The 16,250-nt window shown below is 42.8% G+C and overlaps 1 protein-coding gene across 9 annotated transcripts in view; it reads right to left on the bottom strand.

Annotated features, from left to right (window-relative positions):
• FBXL13 (F-box and leucine rich repeat protein 13) overlaps positions 1-16,250 on the bottom strand; it is a 270,947-nt gene that overhangs the window by 63,479 nt on the left and 191,218 nt on the right. For all 9 annotated transcript variants that reach the window (XM_050782737.1, XM_050782740.1, XM_050782739.1 and 6 more), the window contains 3 exons: positions 9,874-9,972; positions 9,233-9,350; positions 8,969-9,131 (listed from right to left, as the gene is read on the bottom strand). In XM_050782737.1, the coding sequence (XP_050638694.1) occupies positions 8,969-9,131; positions 9,233-9,350; positions 9,874-9,972 (380 nt within the window). The remainder of the gene's footprint in view (positions 1-8,968; positions 9,132-9,232; positions 9,351-9,873; positions 9,973-16,250) is intronic.

Raw genomic sequence — 16,250 nt, 5'->3', positions numbered from 1 at the left:
ATCTTTTTCTCTTGGGTTAAAATGTGATCAAGTTAAGTAGTCCCTGATACCATTTCCTGCAAAAGAAAAAGATCAAAACTTAGAAGAGTGAGAACCAAGACTAACAGTCAAACTACTGCCAGGATTTTGGAGAAATTTTCACTAAACACAAGGTCAATTTGCTAGACAGGAAACCCAACATGAGCCCTTTGGCTTCTTTCCTTCTGAATCAGAGAAAACCTGATGCTGGAAGAAGACCTTGACCTCAGCCTTCCCACACTATCCTAATCAGAAACTTCTCTGTGTCAGTGCCATACCCCTACCATGTTGATCTTGCTTTATAAATGGCTGGATGTTCGTTTGGCCCATCAGTTCCCTGTCTTCCATTGGAATCTTCATTTCTAATTCCTTTTGAGAACCACCAGATCCTTCTAGGAAGCATTTCAGGAAATAAAGCAGGACAGGAGTTTCCACCAATGCAATCCTAAGAGGCAGTTTCACAACAGCTCTACAGGTGGGCATACAGATGGGAAGAACATTGGGAGCAAAACATGCTGATTGCTGACATCCGTTACATCCCCTGTTGGTTCAGATTTGCAAAGAACTGAGCAGCAAAGACAAAAGATATCCTGTTTCAGCTGAATGAGCCATAGTAAGTGGATGCCTGCTGTGCCTATCAACCCACCTTCCACCTGTAAGAGGGGGAGTGTGCCAGCACCTAGGAAAGCAGTTAAGGGTGTGTGTGTGTAGAAATTCATATTATAGTCAAGAAAGGATTAAAAGTCAATGGTAAAGATTATTGAGGTAATGATCCAAATTAATTGGTTAATGCAGTTAGGGCCAAACCTAGGTGTGTATCAAAAGTATCCATGCTGGGGTTTTTTTTTTTTTTTGTATTTTTCTTTTTTTAAATACACAAGCTGGGGTTTCAACCCTAAAGATTCAGACTCAATAGCTCTGAAGTGGGGCTTGGGAAACTACAGTTTTTGTTTGTTTTTTGTTTGTTTTGGAGACCAAGTCTCACTCTGTCACCCAGGCTGGAGTGCAGTGGTGCGATCTCGGCTCACTACAAGCTCTGCCTCCCGGGTTCATGCCATTCTCCTGCCTCAGCCTCCTGAGTAGCTGGGACTACAGGCGCCCGCCACCATGCCCGGCTAATTTTTTGTATTTTTAGTAGAGACGGGGTTTCACCATGTTGGCCAGAATGGTCTCGATCTCCTGACCTCGTGATCCGCCCGCCTGAGCTTCCCAAAGTGCTAGGACTACAGGCGTGAGCCACTGTGCCCGGTGGGCGTCTATAGTTTTATTCAGCTCCTCAGGTGATTCTGACACGTTAGGATTTTTACTTTTAAATTCTTTTAAATATGTATTTTTAATTTATCTTTTTGTTGCTGATTCCTGAGTTAATTGCTTTGTAGTGAGAGAGTATCATTTGTTGATAAAAATAGTTTGAAAGTTGCTGGAACTTGCTTTTAAACTTTGTTGATGGTTGATTTTTTAAAGGATTGATGTGTGTTTGAGAAAAACATATATTGTTTTAACTCTCCAACTTACTATCTTAGATCTAACTCTTATATATACATTTTAAAACCTTAAAACTCTGATACTTGTTAGGCAGGAATCTAGACCCAACATGGCGGCATTACCCGGTGTAGCAGGCCTTTTGTTAAAGACTCCCTTCACCCTTGTACACACCCGCAGACTTACATGCATCAGAGTTCCGGCTGGGCAACCACACTCCCCCATGACCTGCAGCTCACCTTCATTCCACAAGTTCATAAATAGCAGTTTCAGTTAACAGTTTCCAAAGACCCCTTCCTCATGACCCTTACTCAACTCCTGCCCTAGTAGTTTCAAGACCCCCCCAGGCCCTGTTTGCACAACCAGTTTCCCTACCTCTCAGGCTATAAAAAGCCCCTATCCTCCTCCCTCAGCGCGACTTCCTTGGCCCACGCCTTTGGACCAAGGAACCTCGCCCACGAGTCCTAATAAAAGCTATTCTCACTGCTGTTTGCCTTGTGTCTTTGTTCCCGGTTCGGCTCCAGCCTCAGTTTACCTTTACATTTGGTGCCAAAACCCGGGAGGAGACCCCTCCCCGGACTCCTGCTAGGTCGGGCAGGCTGTCCTCTCCCCGAGCCAGGATCCCCTCCTAAAGCCTGGAGGACTCAATTCGATCACTGCTGGGTAAGTTTTCCCCCCGTTCTGAAGGTTCCCTCCAGGAGTCCCTGTCCGAAACGCGCGGCTGCGTCAGGGGCTCTCTCTGGTCAGCTGTGACCTTGGCACCGGGGACTAGGAGACATCCAACCTCCCTGAAAGCCACCATACCCCGCACTCCACGTGGCAGTGAGAGGACGCTCCCATTGCCTCCGGACTGCCCGCCTTGAGACCATAGGAACTACCCAGTCCAAACCAAACCGAAAATCTCCTCTGGGGTGCCTCTTGGCGAATCTCCAGACTTTAAGTCTCAGCCAAGACATAAAACGAAAGCGGCTCATTTTCTTCTGCACAATAGCATGGCCGCAATATAAATTGGATAATCAGTCTCAGTGGCCTGCAGAAGGCACTCTAGACTTTAACATTCTCACAGATCTGACCAACTTCTGTAAGAGACTAGGCAAATAGTCCGAGATACCCTATGTTCAGGCCTTCTAGGACTTGCGTTCTCGCCCAGACCTCTGTGCCTGATGTTCGTTGGCCCAGGTCCTGCTCGCGAAATCTACTCCCTCAGCCAAGGAGAAGGACAACTCTTCCTCCTTCTCTGAGCCTCCTGACACTCTTTCCCTGCCTCCTCTTTGGCCCCCCACACAACCCCCTCCGTACCCTAACCCCTCGTTGTCCCCATCCTCGTCGGCACCACCCCTTCCCTCTACCCCTTCTGTGTCCCCACCAAACCTGACAGATCCTGCCTCTCCTACCTCCACCTCCTCCCCTTCCTCACCTGTCTCAGCCCATACTCGGTCCAGGACTGACCTCCTGTGTCCCACCGAAGGAGTAGTCCGGGTCCATGTGCCGTTTTCATTGGCAGACTTGTCTAAGGTTGAGGAGCGTGCAGGCTCCTTTTCGGCCAATCCTACTCGTTATATCAAAGAGTTCAGGTATCTATGCCAGGCATATGATCTCACCTGGCACGACCTCCATGTCGTTATGACCTCAACCCTGTCTCCTGAGGAGCAGGAACGCATCCTAGCGGCAGCCAGGCAGCACGCTAACCAGGTTCATTTAACTGACCCTGCCATGCCAGTTGGCACTGAGGCAATGCCCTCGGCTGAGCCCGACTGGGACTACCAAGTAGGGCAGGCAGGCCACCGCCACCAAGACATGATGGTTCAGTGCCTTCTTGCTGGCATGCAGGCAGCCTCTAACAAATCAGTCAACTTTAACAAATTAAAGGAGGTAGTCCAAGGCGAAGATGAAAATCCAGCCGTTTTTCTTAATCAGCTGACTGAGGCACTTATTCAGTACACCCGCCTTGACCCTGCCTCCCCAGCAGGAGGAACCATCTTGGCCTCATATTTCATTTCTCAGTCGGCCCGATATCCAAAAAAATTTAAAAAGGCAGAGGAAGGCCTTCAAACTCCCATCCAGGATTTAGTCAAACTGGCCTTCAAGGTCTACAACTCCAGGGAGGAAGCAGCCAAGGCCCAATGACAGCCCAGGCTAAAACAGAAGGTACAACTCCAAACCCAGGCCTTGGTAGCAGCCCTGAGGCCAGCTGGCTCCAGGAGCTCCCAGAAAGGAGGTACTCCCCGAGCGCCATCTGGTGCCTGCTTCAAGTGTGGCAACGACGGCCACTGGGCCAGGCAGTGCCCTAACCCAAAGGAGCCAACTCGCCCCTGTCCGAACTGTCAGCGGATGGACCGCTGGAGGTCAGACTGCCCCAACCTAAGGATGGTTGCTGCACCTCCACATGACGACCCTCCTCCAGGTATTGGAGGCGCCTTCCAGCTCCTCGACACTGACGAAGATTCGGGAACCCAGACTCGGGAACCCCTCTCACTCTCGCCGAGCCCAGGGTCATGCTCCAGGTAGCAGGTAAGTCCATATCCTTCCTTATGGACACGGGGGCTACCTACTTTGTTTCGCCTTCCTTCAGTGGCCCCAGCCACCCCTCCACTGTCACAGTCATGGGAATTGAAGGCACTCCCTACACCTACCACCAGACTCCTCCTCTGTCTTGCCACCTGGATGGCTCCCTCTTGCACTCATTTCTTATCATTCCTTCGTGCCCAGTTCCCTTGTTAGGATGAGACCTCCTCTCCAAGCTAGGGGCCTCAGTTCACTTCCGACCCAACCCCTCCCTACACCTCACGTTCCTCTTCCCCCTTCTCTCACCTGACAAACCCCGCCAGGCTGACCCCCGACTCCCGTTTCCAGTCCCCATTAACCCTAAGGTGTGGGACACCTCCACCCCGATCATTGCCCAGCACCATACTCCGGTCCGCATCCGGCTAAAAGACTCTTCCAAGTTTCCCTCTAGACCCCAGTTCCCTATCTCCCTTGAACATCGACAGGGATTAAAACCTATCATTACACGCCTGCTCCAACAGCACATTCTAGTTCCCACCAACTCACCATGCAATACTCCTATCCTGCCTGTACGGAAAAGCTCTGGGGCCTATCGTCTCATGCAGGACCTACGCCTCATCAATGAGACAGTAGTCCCTACCTTTCCAGTTGTTCCTAATCCATATACACTCCTCTTGCGCATTCCCCCGACACCACCCATTTCACTGTCCTTGACCTGAAGGATGCCTTCTTTACCATCCCTCTACACCCAGACTGCCACTTTCTGTTTGCTTTTACATTGGAAGATCCAGACACTCATATTTCTTCCCAGCTGACTTGGACTGTTTTGCCTCAAAGGTTCCGTGATAGCCCCCATTTTTTCGGACAGGCACTGCAATGGATGTTGTCCTCTGTCCCCTGACCCACAGCACACTATTGCAGTATGTTGATGACTTATTACTATGTAGTCCTTCCTAGGAGTGCTCCCTTGCAGATACTGCTACACTTTTAAATTTTCTAGGTGACCGAGGTTATCAGGTTACCCTGGCTAAGGCTCAACTTTGCAGCCCTTCTGTCACCTACCTAGGCATACTCCTCACACTCACTACAAAAAGCCTCACAGCAGATAGAATAAGCCCCCACTGGTTGCGGTACCCTTACCCAGCCCTTTTAACTCCTCTAACCTAACCCCCTCCTTTCCCCTTCCCAGCCGAACACTACATCAATGAGTCAGGACTAGTAGAAACCAATCTCCTCACTCTGGAAAAGATTCAGGAAAGACTCCACCAGAAAAACCTCAGATCAAGGCCCTCACTTACGTGGTGGCAGTCGTCTGTGGCCGGTTAAGTCCTACCCTTTCTAAGCCCCTTACTAATCATTGGCTTCTTGCTACTCATAGCTCCCTGTGTCCTCCGCTTCATCCAGGACCGCATGAAAGAAGTCTCCCAGGTCACTTTCAATCAGATGCTGCTCCACCCCTATACCCAAGTTCCGACCTCCGAAGAACCCCACGATGACCCATACCAGCAGAAAGCAGCCAGATGAACACGTCGCCCCATTTTCTTATTAGAAAGAGGTCAGAATGTTAGGCAGGAATCTAGACCCAACATGGTGGCATTACCCGGCGTAGCAGGCCTTTCGTTAAAGACTCCCTTCACCCTTGTACACACCCACAGACACATGCGTCAGAGTTGCAGCTGGGCAACCACACTCCCCCATGACCTGCAGCTCACCTGCATTCCACAAGTTCATAAATACCAGTTTCAGTTAACAGTTTCCAAAGACCCCTTCCTCATGACCCTTACTCAACTCCTGCCCTAGTAGTTTCAAGACCCCCCAGGCCCTGTTTGCACAACCAGCTTCCCTACCTCTCAGGCTATAAAAAGCCCCTATCCTCCTCCCTCAGCGCGACTTCCTTGGCCCGCACCTTTGGACTGAGAAACCTCACCCGCGAGTCCTAATAAAGGCTATTCTCACTGCCATTTGCCTTGTGTCTTCGTTCCCAGTTCAGCTCCAGCCTCAGTTTACCTTTACAATACTAAGCTTTATCTTTTTACCCTATATATTTTTTCATCCTCCCTCTGTTGTCATTTCTTCAGAATGATCTTCCAGCTCTATACTTCTCTCCTCTGTGAGTTCTAATCTGCTGATCAGCAATCCATTGTTTATTTCAATAACTATATTACATCATTTGTTTCTAAAAGTTAGGTTTTTTTCCCAGATAAATCTAATTGTTTTATCCTGTTTGGTTGTCTGCTCATATTTCTGATTCCATTTTTTATTTCTTCGAACATTTCATACATGGCTACTTAATTGTCTGACAATTCCAATATCTGAATTACCTGAAGGTCAAATGTATTTTGCTGTTTCTGTGACTCTTTTTCATGGTGATTTGTATCTTTGTGCATTTTGGCAATCTTTGACTTTGAGTACCTATTTATTTGATCTTAATCTCTAGCCTGAGAAGCTTTGTGCTAACTTCTTCCAGGAGCTCAGGAACTACCTACCTGAGACCACTCTGTCCCCCTTAAAGAGGTACAAACTCTGCAGAAGTCTCAGGTTCTGCTTCCCTACTTTGAGTCTTGCTCAGAGCTGATTCTCTCAAAGGCAACTGTTGTCATAACATTTGTGTTCAGAGCTGCTCAACCTTTTATGTTTGCTGGTTATTCACTATTCATCTCAGTGAATTTGTTCATTGAGAGAGTAGAAAAGAACCAGGGGATTCAGGGCTACTAGATATTTCTCTTACTCTTTGTGAGCTCAGCAATATATTGAAAATATATTTAATCAAGGATCTGAACTATTTTTGGCAGAGCCCCTTGAAGTGTCTTGTCACCTCTACTTCTGGAGGCAGAAAACTTCCATTTAAGATTAATTAGGCAAGGCACAGTGGCTCACACCTGTAATCCCAGCACTTTAGGAGGCCAAGGCAGGTGGGTCACCTGAGGTCAGGAGTTCAAGACCAGCCTGGCCAACATGGTGAAACCCTGTCTCTACAAAAATACAAAAATTAGCCAGGGATGATGGTGGGTGCCTGTCTACTTGGGAGGCTGAGGCAGGAGAATCGCTTGAACCCGGGAGGCAGAGGTTGCAGTGAGCCAAGATTGTGCCACTTCACTCCAGCCTGGGTGACAGAGTGAGACTCCATCTCAAAAAAAAAAAAACCTGCAGAAGCCTGTGTGAAATACAAGAATGAAATTCAGTTGTATTTCACATATTCATACAGATAGAATTAGTTGATACACACACTTATGTAGTGTGTGTGTGTCTGTGTCTGCATCTCACCGTTATTATTAAATGTAACAAATTGATCCAAACTTTGTGGCTTAAATGGCAAATATTTATTATCTCCCCGTTTCTGGATCTGAGGGATTTGGAAGTGAACTAGAGTAGTTCTAGCTCAGGGTCTCTCATGAGTGTGCAGTCAAGATGCCAGCTGGAGCTTCAGTCATCTGAAGGTTTGACTGGGGCTGTAGGGTCTGCTTTCAGGCTCACTCACATGGCTGTTGGCAGGAGTCTTTAATTCTTCACTGGCCCTTGGCTGGAGCCCTCATTTCCTAATCCAGGTTTTTTCCATTCCAAACCCTTATATCTCCTCCAGCTCCCAATGACCCATGCTGCCTTCCCATTTTAATAATAGGCAACATAGGTTGAGATTCTATGTAGTGGGCCAGTGCAGTGGCTCATGCCTATAATCCCAGCGTTTTGGGAGGCCAAGGTGGAAAGATCACTTGAAGCCAGGAGTTTAAGACCTGCCTGGGCATAGTGAGACCCTGTCTCTAGAAAAATTTAAAAATTAGCTGGATATGATGAAGTGTGCCTTGTAGTTCTAGCTACATGGGAGGCTGAGGCAGGAGGATCACTTGAGCCCAGGAGTTCAAGGTTACAGTAACTGTGCAACTGTACTTCAGCCTGGGCAACAGAGCAAGACCCTGTCTTTAAAAAATAAAAATGAATAAATAAAAGATTCTGTGTAGCTTAGATTATTATGCTGACTTGTGCTTTCCCAAATATTAGCCAACTTCAATGTGGCTCAAGTATAATTTTGTGGATCAAATGCTATTTTGTTATTATCTGGTCCTATAAGATTATAAGAATCCTACATAGGTAAGAGGCTGAGCTACCCACTGGGGAAGGGGTTTCAGCAAGAACCCTCTTGATCCTTGGCTGGGTGTGGTGGCTCACACCTGTATTCCCAGCACTTTGGGAGCCTGAGGCAGGTGGATCACTTGAAGTCAGGAATTCCAGACGAGCCTGGCCAAAATGGTAAAACCTTCTCTCTATTAAAAATATAAAAATTAGTCAGGTGGGGTGGCACACACCTATAATCGCAGCTACTCAAGAGGCTGAAGCTGGAGAATCACTTCAGCACAGGAGGCAGAGGTTACAGTGAGCTGAGATCATGCCACTGCCCTCCAGCCTGGGCAACAGAGTGAGACTCTGTCTCAAATAAATAAATAAATAAATAAAAAATAAAAACAGAATTTGCTCCCGAGAATACCAGGAGAGTAGTCCAATAGTGGACCAGCTAAAGAAAGAATTTCAATAAGAACCCACCCTCTGTCCATTTGTCAGAAATTCTACACAGACGAAAAATCTAACCAGTACCCAAGAGGAAAAACCTTCGGTGAGATTGGTTCTTCATAAGCAAGTCAGAAAGTCCATATGGGAAAAGATCATGTTAACTGAACTAGCTATGGAAACCCTCATTAGGAAAGGTAGCCTGTAAGTATTCCTGTGAGTTTGCTTAATTTTACAAGGGTCCATAATTCCTCATATCCTGAGCTCTCCCTACACCCCATATAATCAATCTGGGTTGGGAGGCCTCTTTCTTATAACCACAGAACTCTGCACTTACCTCTACTTTAACACTTGGACTCCTGACTTTCATGTTTACCCCACGAACCATAAGTTCCGTAGGAGAGGACCTGGCACATACTAGATAATCAACATTTCTTGAGTATATTACTGAATGACTCATTACCTTACACAATTTGCCAAATTCAACACAGTCAGTTGCCTCAAAGGTGAAAGGGATCTGAGGCTGCTGTCTGTTATTCCCTTGCAGTCAGCCATATAAATGTGACTGAGATTTGGATAATTCTTGTCTATATATTTGAAGGATGCATCAGTAACCCTTTTATTTCCTGTTTGTAAAAAAACAGAAGAAAAGACAAGTATTGTATTTATAATGCCACAAGAGTAAAAGTAAATGATAATGCTGAACCACATTTTTAATATAACAGACCTTCGAATCGGATCTTTCTGAGTTTACAAGTAGAAAGAGCTTTGAAAGTACGATCGGAGATATGCGGTGCACCAGTGAAAACCAGCGATGTAATACGAGAGCACTTTTCAACTAAAGCCTTCAGAAGAAAAAAATGATTAATCAAGGGTACAGAACAGGTTTAGCAAACTAATGAAGTCATTTTTTCCTTCAATATATTAGAGACAGACATGTTAACTATTAATTTTCCTAATTTCAAAGAAAACTGGATTTTTCAATACATTTTAACACACTTACATTTCAGTAATGTGGAAGAATCAGAATTAAATCATGTACTAAGAGTATGGGAAAACATGAGAAATGGACTACTGAAAAAAATTACTACATTTGGCAGCTTAGCATGGAGAACTGAACTCAAAGTTTATGCTTAGGCTATAACATCACTAAAAAAAATCCTAACTGTGAAACAAGGTTTCTTAGGATATTTAAGGATTCAAATGTTTTCAAGGGTATGTGTATGTGTGGAAACTTTTAAATGATTTTATTACTATTAAAAAATAACTAAAATGAAAAGTCCATTCATATTTTTCAGTAATTCAAGCCATTAGAACATATATCTATCTTATGGGACAGAAAAGAAAAGGTACTTTCCAATTACCTACTTTTACACAGTTGTCCGTCAGAGTTGGCATGTCGTTAATGGTAAGATGCGTAATTCCAGTGCAGCTGTTTGCAATGTACCTGAAGCCTTGGACTGAAATCTGAATTGTACAAAGTAGAAAATGATGGGAGAATGCATTAGCATGATAAAAACCCAAGGGAGTAATAACCAAAGATACATTATAATTTTGTTACTATGTTTTAAAATTAACCATAAAATATGGCAGACACAAGAGGGAAAGAAAGAATCTAATCTTGATTTTTTTTATTATTTAATTTTTTATTGAGGTGAAATAATTAAAAAAAAATTTTTTTAACTAAAAAAAATTAACCACTTACATAAGTTATTTAATCATTCATAATGTTGTGCAACCAGCACCTATATGTAGTTCCAAAACATTTTCATCACCCAAAAGGAAACCCTGTACCCATTAAGCAATTGCTGCCTATACTCCTTGCCTCCTGGCCCTGGCATCATTAATCGCTGTTCTGTTTCTATAAATTTACCTATTCTGAATATTTCATATAAATGGAATTATACAATATGTGGCCTTTTGTTCCTGGCTTCTTTCACTTAGTGTAATGTTTTTGATGTTCATGCACATTGTAGCATGTATGAACATCTCAATCCTTTTTATGACTGAATAATACCCTATTCAATGGGAAAACTACATTTTAAAAATCCATTAATCTGTAAATGGGTATTTGGATTCTTTCCATCTTTTGGATATTTTGAATATCTACATGCATGTACATCTATTTGTTTGAATATCAGGTTTCAATTCTTTTGGGTATATATTTAGGACGAGAATTGCTGGGTCATACGGTAATTCTATGCTTAATTTTTAAGGAACCAGCAAAATGTTTTCTATAGGGGCTGCACCATTTTACCTACCCACCAGAAATCTGTAAGTGCTCCAATTTCTCCACATCACCAACACTTATTTCCCACTAAAATAAATTTCCTTGTAGGCTTGATGTGGTACCCCACTGTGATTTTCATTTGCATCCCCTTAATGAGTAATGAGATGAGTATCTTTTCATGTACTTGCTAGCCATTTGTATATCTTCTTTGGGAAAAAGGTCTGTTCAAGTTATCTGCCAATTTTTTTTTTTTTAGTTGGGTTGTTTGTCTTTTTGTTGTTGAGTTGTAATAATTCTTCATATATTCTGGATACCAAGTCCTTATTAGATGTATGATTTGAAATTATCTTCCATTTTGTAGGTTGTCTTCTCATTTTTAAAATCATGTACTTTGATGCATAAACACTTTTAAGTTTGATGAAGTTCAGTTTATCTATTTTTTCTTTTGTTGTTCACGCTTTTGGTGTCATATTTAAGAATGTATTGCTAATTCCAAGGTCATGAAGATTTACCTCCTATTTTTTATTCAAAAGGGTTTATTATTTTTACTCCTATATTTAGGTTATTGGCCATTTTGTATTAATTTTTATATATAGTGTGAGGTAGGGGTCCAACTTCACTTTTTTTTCATGTGGATATACAGTTGCCCCAACACCAGTTGCTGAAGAAAGTATTCTTTTCCCCATTGAATGGTCTCAGCACCCTTTTCAAAAATCAATTGACCATAAATGTATAGATTTATTTATGGACTGTCAATTCTACTCCATTGTTCTATATGTCTATCCTTATGCCAGTGCCACACTGTTTTGATTACTGTAGCTTTGTAGTACCGATTTCTTTCTTTTCAACTATCATTACCCACATTAATAGAAAGAGCAGTGGCAGAAAGTGTCTGAAATAATGACTGATTCAAAGATCAAAATATTTGCCTATGATGAATTACCTTAAGATAACTTCTTATTTAGACTGTATTTCCTGTAACAGATGGGAAATCAGATTGTGTTCAGATTCAGTAAAGGGAAATTGAGATGCTGCCCAGAAGCAGACATAAGGGGAACTCCCCTGAAGTGTCATCTCCAGAAGAGTATGACAGGGAGAATGAGGAGCAGCAACTACAATGGACCTCTAGGGAGACCTTTGGAGACTTCATGTGTGCCACCTCTCACTAAAGGTGACTTCCAAGGTTCTGTCATCAAAGCCTCCACCTATTCAGAAAGGACTAGCCAAAAGTTAAGGAACTGAGTGGTATATCCCCAGGACAACCAGAGCTCAACTCAAATGTCACTTCCTTAGGAAGTGTTCCTGACCCTTAGATTAGAGCAGTTTCTTGTTATATACTTACATCACCATGTAATTATCATAACTGCAATTACATTCATTTTATGATTGGTTATTAAATGAATCCCCTGTATACAGCTCCCAGCATGGTGCTTATAACATCAACTGATGAGATAATTGAGTAATATTATTACATGAATAAATGGAGGAATGTATGAATGGCTTCTGAGAACCATGTGTATTCAGTAGGTTCCCCTTCGCAGCAGACAATAATAATATAAGCACCCAGACAAAAGCCAAGGGAATTTTTATAGCTATTGAAATAAAAAGAAAAGAAAAAAAAAAACAAAAAACAAACAAACAAAAAAAACACTAACGGAAGCCCTTGAAGCCAGGGGCTGAGCATGCAGGCTTGATTTGCTACAGAAGCCAGGCCTTTGGGTTGGATTATATTTGGACAATTTTTCTACATTTCTAGTATTTTTCTATTGTGCTACAGAAGTCAGGCCTTTGGGTGAGATTATACTCAGACAATTTTTCTAAACAGCCTTTGGGAAATGTGTTTCTAAAGCCTGAACAAATTTATGGCAACTCGTATGATGGAGTGCAATACAGTTACAAGTTAATGTTTTAGGAGAATAACTGAGCTCATGACATTATTTAAAAGAAAAAGTTGATTATATAAGGCCTTGCTACACAAAATGTGGTCCATAGAGCAGCAGCATAAGCATTACCTGGGAGCTTGTCCAAAACACAGAATCTTAGCCCACCACCACTGACTTAGAGGCTGCACTTGAACAAGACAGGTGATTTACACACAGACATGACAGTTTGAAAAGTGTTAATCGAGAGGAAATGAAGAGCAAAAAGAAAGTATATCAGTCATGGTTCTCCAGAGAAACAGAACCAATAGGATATACTTACATCCAAATATATATACATACATACATATATATACACACACATACACACACACACAAACATCCATATGTGTGTGTGTGTGTGTGTTTGTGTAGAGAGAAAGAGACAGAGTTAGAGATGTATTTTAAGGAATTGGCCCTGTGATTGTGGGGGCTGGCAAATCTGAAATCAGTATACCAGACTCGTAGGCTAGAAACTCAGAATTTCTACATTGCAAGTCTTGCAGCAGAATTGCCTCCTCTTCAGGAAACCTCAGTCTTGGAGACCTGTCTTTATTCTTAACATCTTCAACTGAATGAAGTTCACCCACATTATAGAGGGTAGTCCACTTTACTCAAAGTCTACTGATTAAAATATTTATCACATCTTAAAAATAAAAACAAAACAAACCTTTGCAATGACATTTACACTGGTGCTTGACCAAACAACTGGGCACTATAGCCTAGCCAAGGTGACATAAAATTAACCACCACAGAAGGAAATACACCAAATACTAAGAGTGATTATCTCTGAAGAGTAGATAGTTTTCAAATTTTCTACAGTGACCATGTATAGTCCGAAAAAAAGAGAAACAGAAAAAGGCATCTTTGGGGAAAAGATAGCATAAGAAAGCCCTTGGACAGTTTTTGAATCATCTCCTACCACAGACCTCTCCTTGCAGGGAAACACCAACTAATAAATGGCCCATGACTCTTTATAACTCTTCCTGCAATCTGTGTGTGCCTTATTTTCCTTCAAAGCAGTGGGGGTGCTGGTCTTGGCTGACGTGACAGGATCACTCTTGGGATGAATAAGAAAAGTTGAGGAGGTAAGGAAGGAGGGAAGGCTAGCAGAAAACCGGTAAGGCAAGAATGAGGTAGGTTTTTTGTTTATTTTCTTTTCTTTTTCTTTTTATATTCGTACTGCCATGAATTCTTGAGTAAATTTTTTATAAGTATCCCAGAGCAAAGTCCAGGGGAGATTAATGAGCTTTTCAAAACATGAACAGAGTAGGAGAGAAAAATGCTGAGTTTGGAGTTAGCTAAGCTGGTTTTGAGTCTGGCTCTACCTCTTTCTTGCTTATAACAAAAAGCAGCTCAACCTCTCAACTCTTAGTTTCCTCACCCGGAAAATGAGCATAATAATACCTATTTTAGAAAATTCTTGAGAAAACAAAATGAGGCAATGTATATAAAAGTGATTAGCTAGCATAATGTCTGGCATGTAATATTGATATCACTTTTCCTGTTATTGTTTTTCTGGGCACATTTTGCTCCCACGTGAAAGAATCAAGAAGCAGGGGTAGGGGGTCTTGAGAGCTCATTGTAGTGCAGCCCTCACATTGCAAACAAAGAAATGGGATTCGGAGAAGTTGTGTGATTGGAGAACAGGTTCTTTATCTATTCCTCACAACGTGGCCCCAGTGCTGAACATAGCATCTGACACAGAATGGCTGCTCCAGAAATGTTGAATGAATGAATGAATGGATTATCTTGAGTCACATAGCAGTGGCAGAGCCAAGGCTAGAGGCCACCTCTTCCCATTATGACACACAACCCAAGGTTTGAGAACTGTTTTCTGTTTGTTTTTATTTTTTTATTATTATTATACTTTAAGTTCTAGAGTACATGTGCACAACGTGCAGGTTTGTTACATAGGTATACATGTGCCATGTTGGTTCGCTGCACCCATCAACTCATCATTTACATTAGGTATTTCTCCTAATGCTATCCCTCCCCCAATGCCCCACCCCCGACAGGCCCCAGTGTGTGATGTTCCCCGCTCTGTGTCCAAGGGTTCTCATTGTTCAATTCCCACCTATGAGTAACAACATGCAGTGTCACTCATTGTGTTAGTTTGCTGAGAATGATGGTTTCCAGCTTCATCCATGTCCCTGCAAAGGACATGAGCTCATCCTTTGTTGTTTTTGATGACAACTCTAAATTCCCCCCTTATCCCAGACCTTAGTTCATAACCCTAACACTAGTATCTCTAATAAAGTTTTCCATAAAACAAACAATCTTTTCTCTCTTGCTTTCTTTGTAACACGTTCATGTCAAGATTTCCTGAACAAGAGCGAAAATGATAGCAAAAAACAGCCACAACTGGGTGATTCCTTACAATACAGCCCAGAACTTGGTGCTGTCAACCAATAAGATTAGTATCCAGAAAGTGGGGGGTAGGGGGTAGGGCTCTGAGAAGGGCTCTTTAGCTTTGTCCTGGCATGAAGTACTTAGTTTTCCACATAGTTTATATTAGAATATCCAAAAAGATATTTGGCTAATATTTTATGACTCACATATTCCTCCCAGAATCTTTTAGGCCAAGCAACCATTAGTTGTCCTTTCTCTTCCTAAAATAATGGAGATATAAGTCTGAAGTTAAAAATTCCTCTCTAAAGGCAAAAGCAAAATATTTTATCAAGTTAAAATTCCAGGTGTCATCACAGGCTGATATCTGTGCGTTTTCTGCGTAGGATTTTTACACCTGAAATCCGATTCCTGTTTGGTTGTAAAGTGATTTTGGCTTCCATTTTGACACCAACTGGAGCCCTGCCACCCTGTCCTTTGCTGGTTAAGCCCCCACTGATTGGGAAGTTGAGGAACTTGGTCTCACCAGTGGTGTTCCAACCACAAGTCCCAGCAGACAGCTACTGCTGCTGATGAGGGCAGAGGAGCTTTGGTGATCAGTTAAATTCTCTCCAGCTGCCTCTGGGTGTGTCTCAACCCATCATCATGAGAAGACAGACCTGTCCGTAAAGGAAATGAGTTGTCAGTGAGCCACGTACTCACTAAAGACCAAGTGCAAAGCACAAAGGACTAGCTCAGATCCCTCTTTGCCACTCTAAGGTAGTAAAAAGGAAGAGATTTAGCAAACAGATGATAACATCATACGAAGCTTCCACTTCCCACACCTCCTTTACAACAGTGCCTGTGAGTCGGCTAGCTCAGCAGCACAGAAAAGACATATATGCAGAGCTAGACCCTCTAAGGCAGCTGGAAATATCCATCTGAGATAGACATGGCCATGCTGTGGTCCTGTACCACCTCCAGCTGTTTCTCACATTCTCACAGCATTGCATCCAATGACTAATAGGTAGTGTGATGACTTTATTCATATCCATATATTCTTCATGTCCTCTTAGTGACCTCAAAGGAGCCTGACTTAGCAAGCAGAATGAACTGTTGGAGAGAAAAACAAAGCTTTCCTTCAAAACTATTATGGAACATAGTTTTATTGCATTCAAATGCACCACAAGCATCTTTAATAGCAACACTTCCCAGGGACTGTGCTATAAGGGTTTGACAGACTCTCAAATACCATGTCCTCTATAGGG

Source organism: Macaca thibetana, chromosome 3 (assembly GCF_024542745.1).
Source record: "Macaca thibetana thibetana isolate TM-01 chromosome 3, ASM2454274v1, whole genome shotgun sequence".
Lineage (NCBI taxonomy): Eukaryota > Metazoa > Chordata > Mammalia > Primates > Cercopithecidae > Macaca > Macaca thibetana.
The sequence above is the reverse complement of the archived record's forward strand: the minus strand, read 5'-3'. Positions and strand labels throughout refer to the sequence as shown.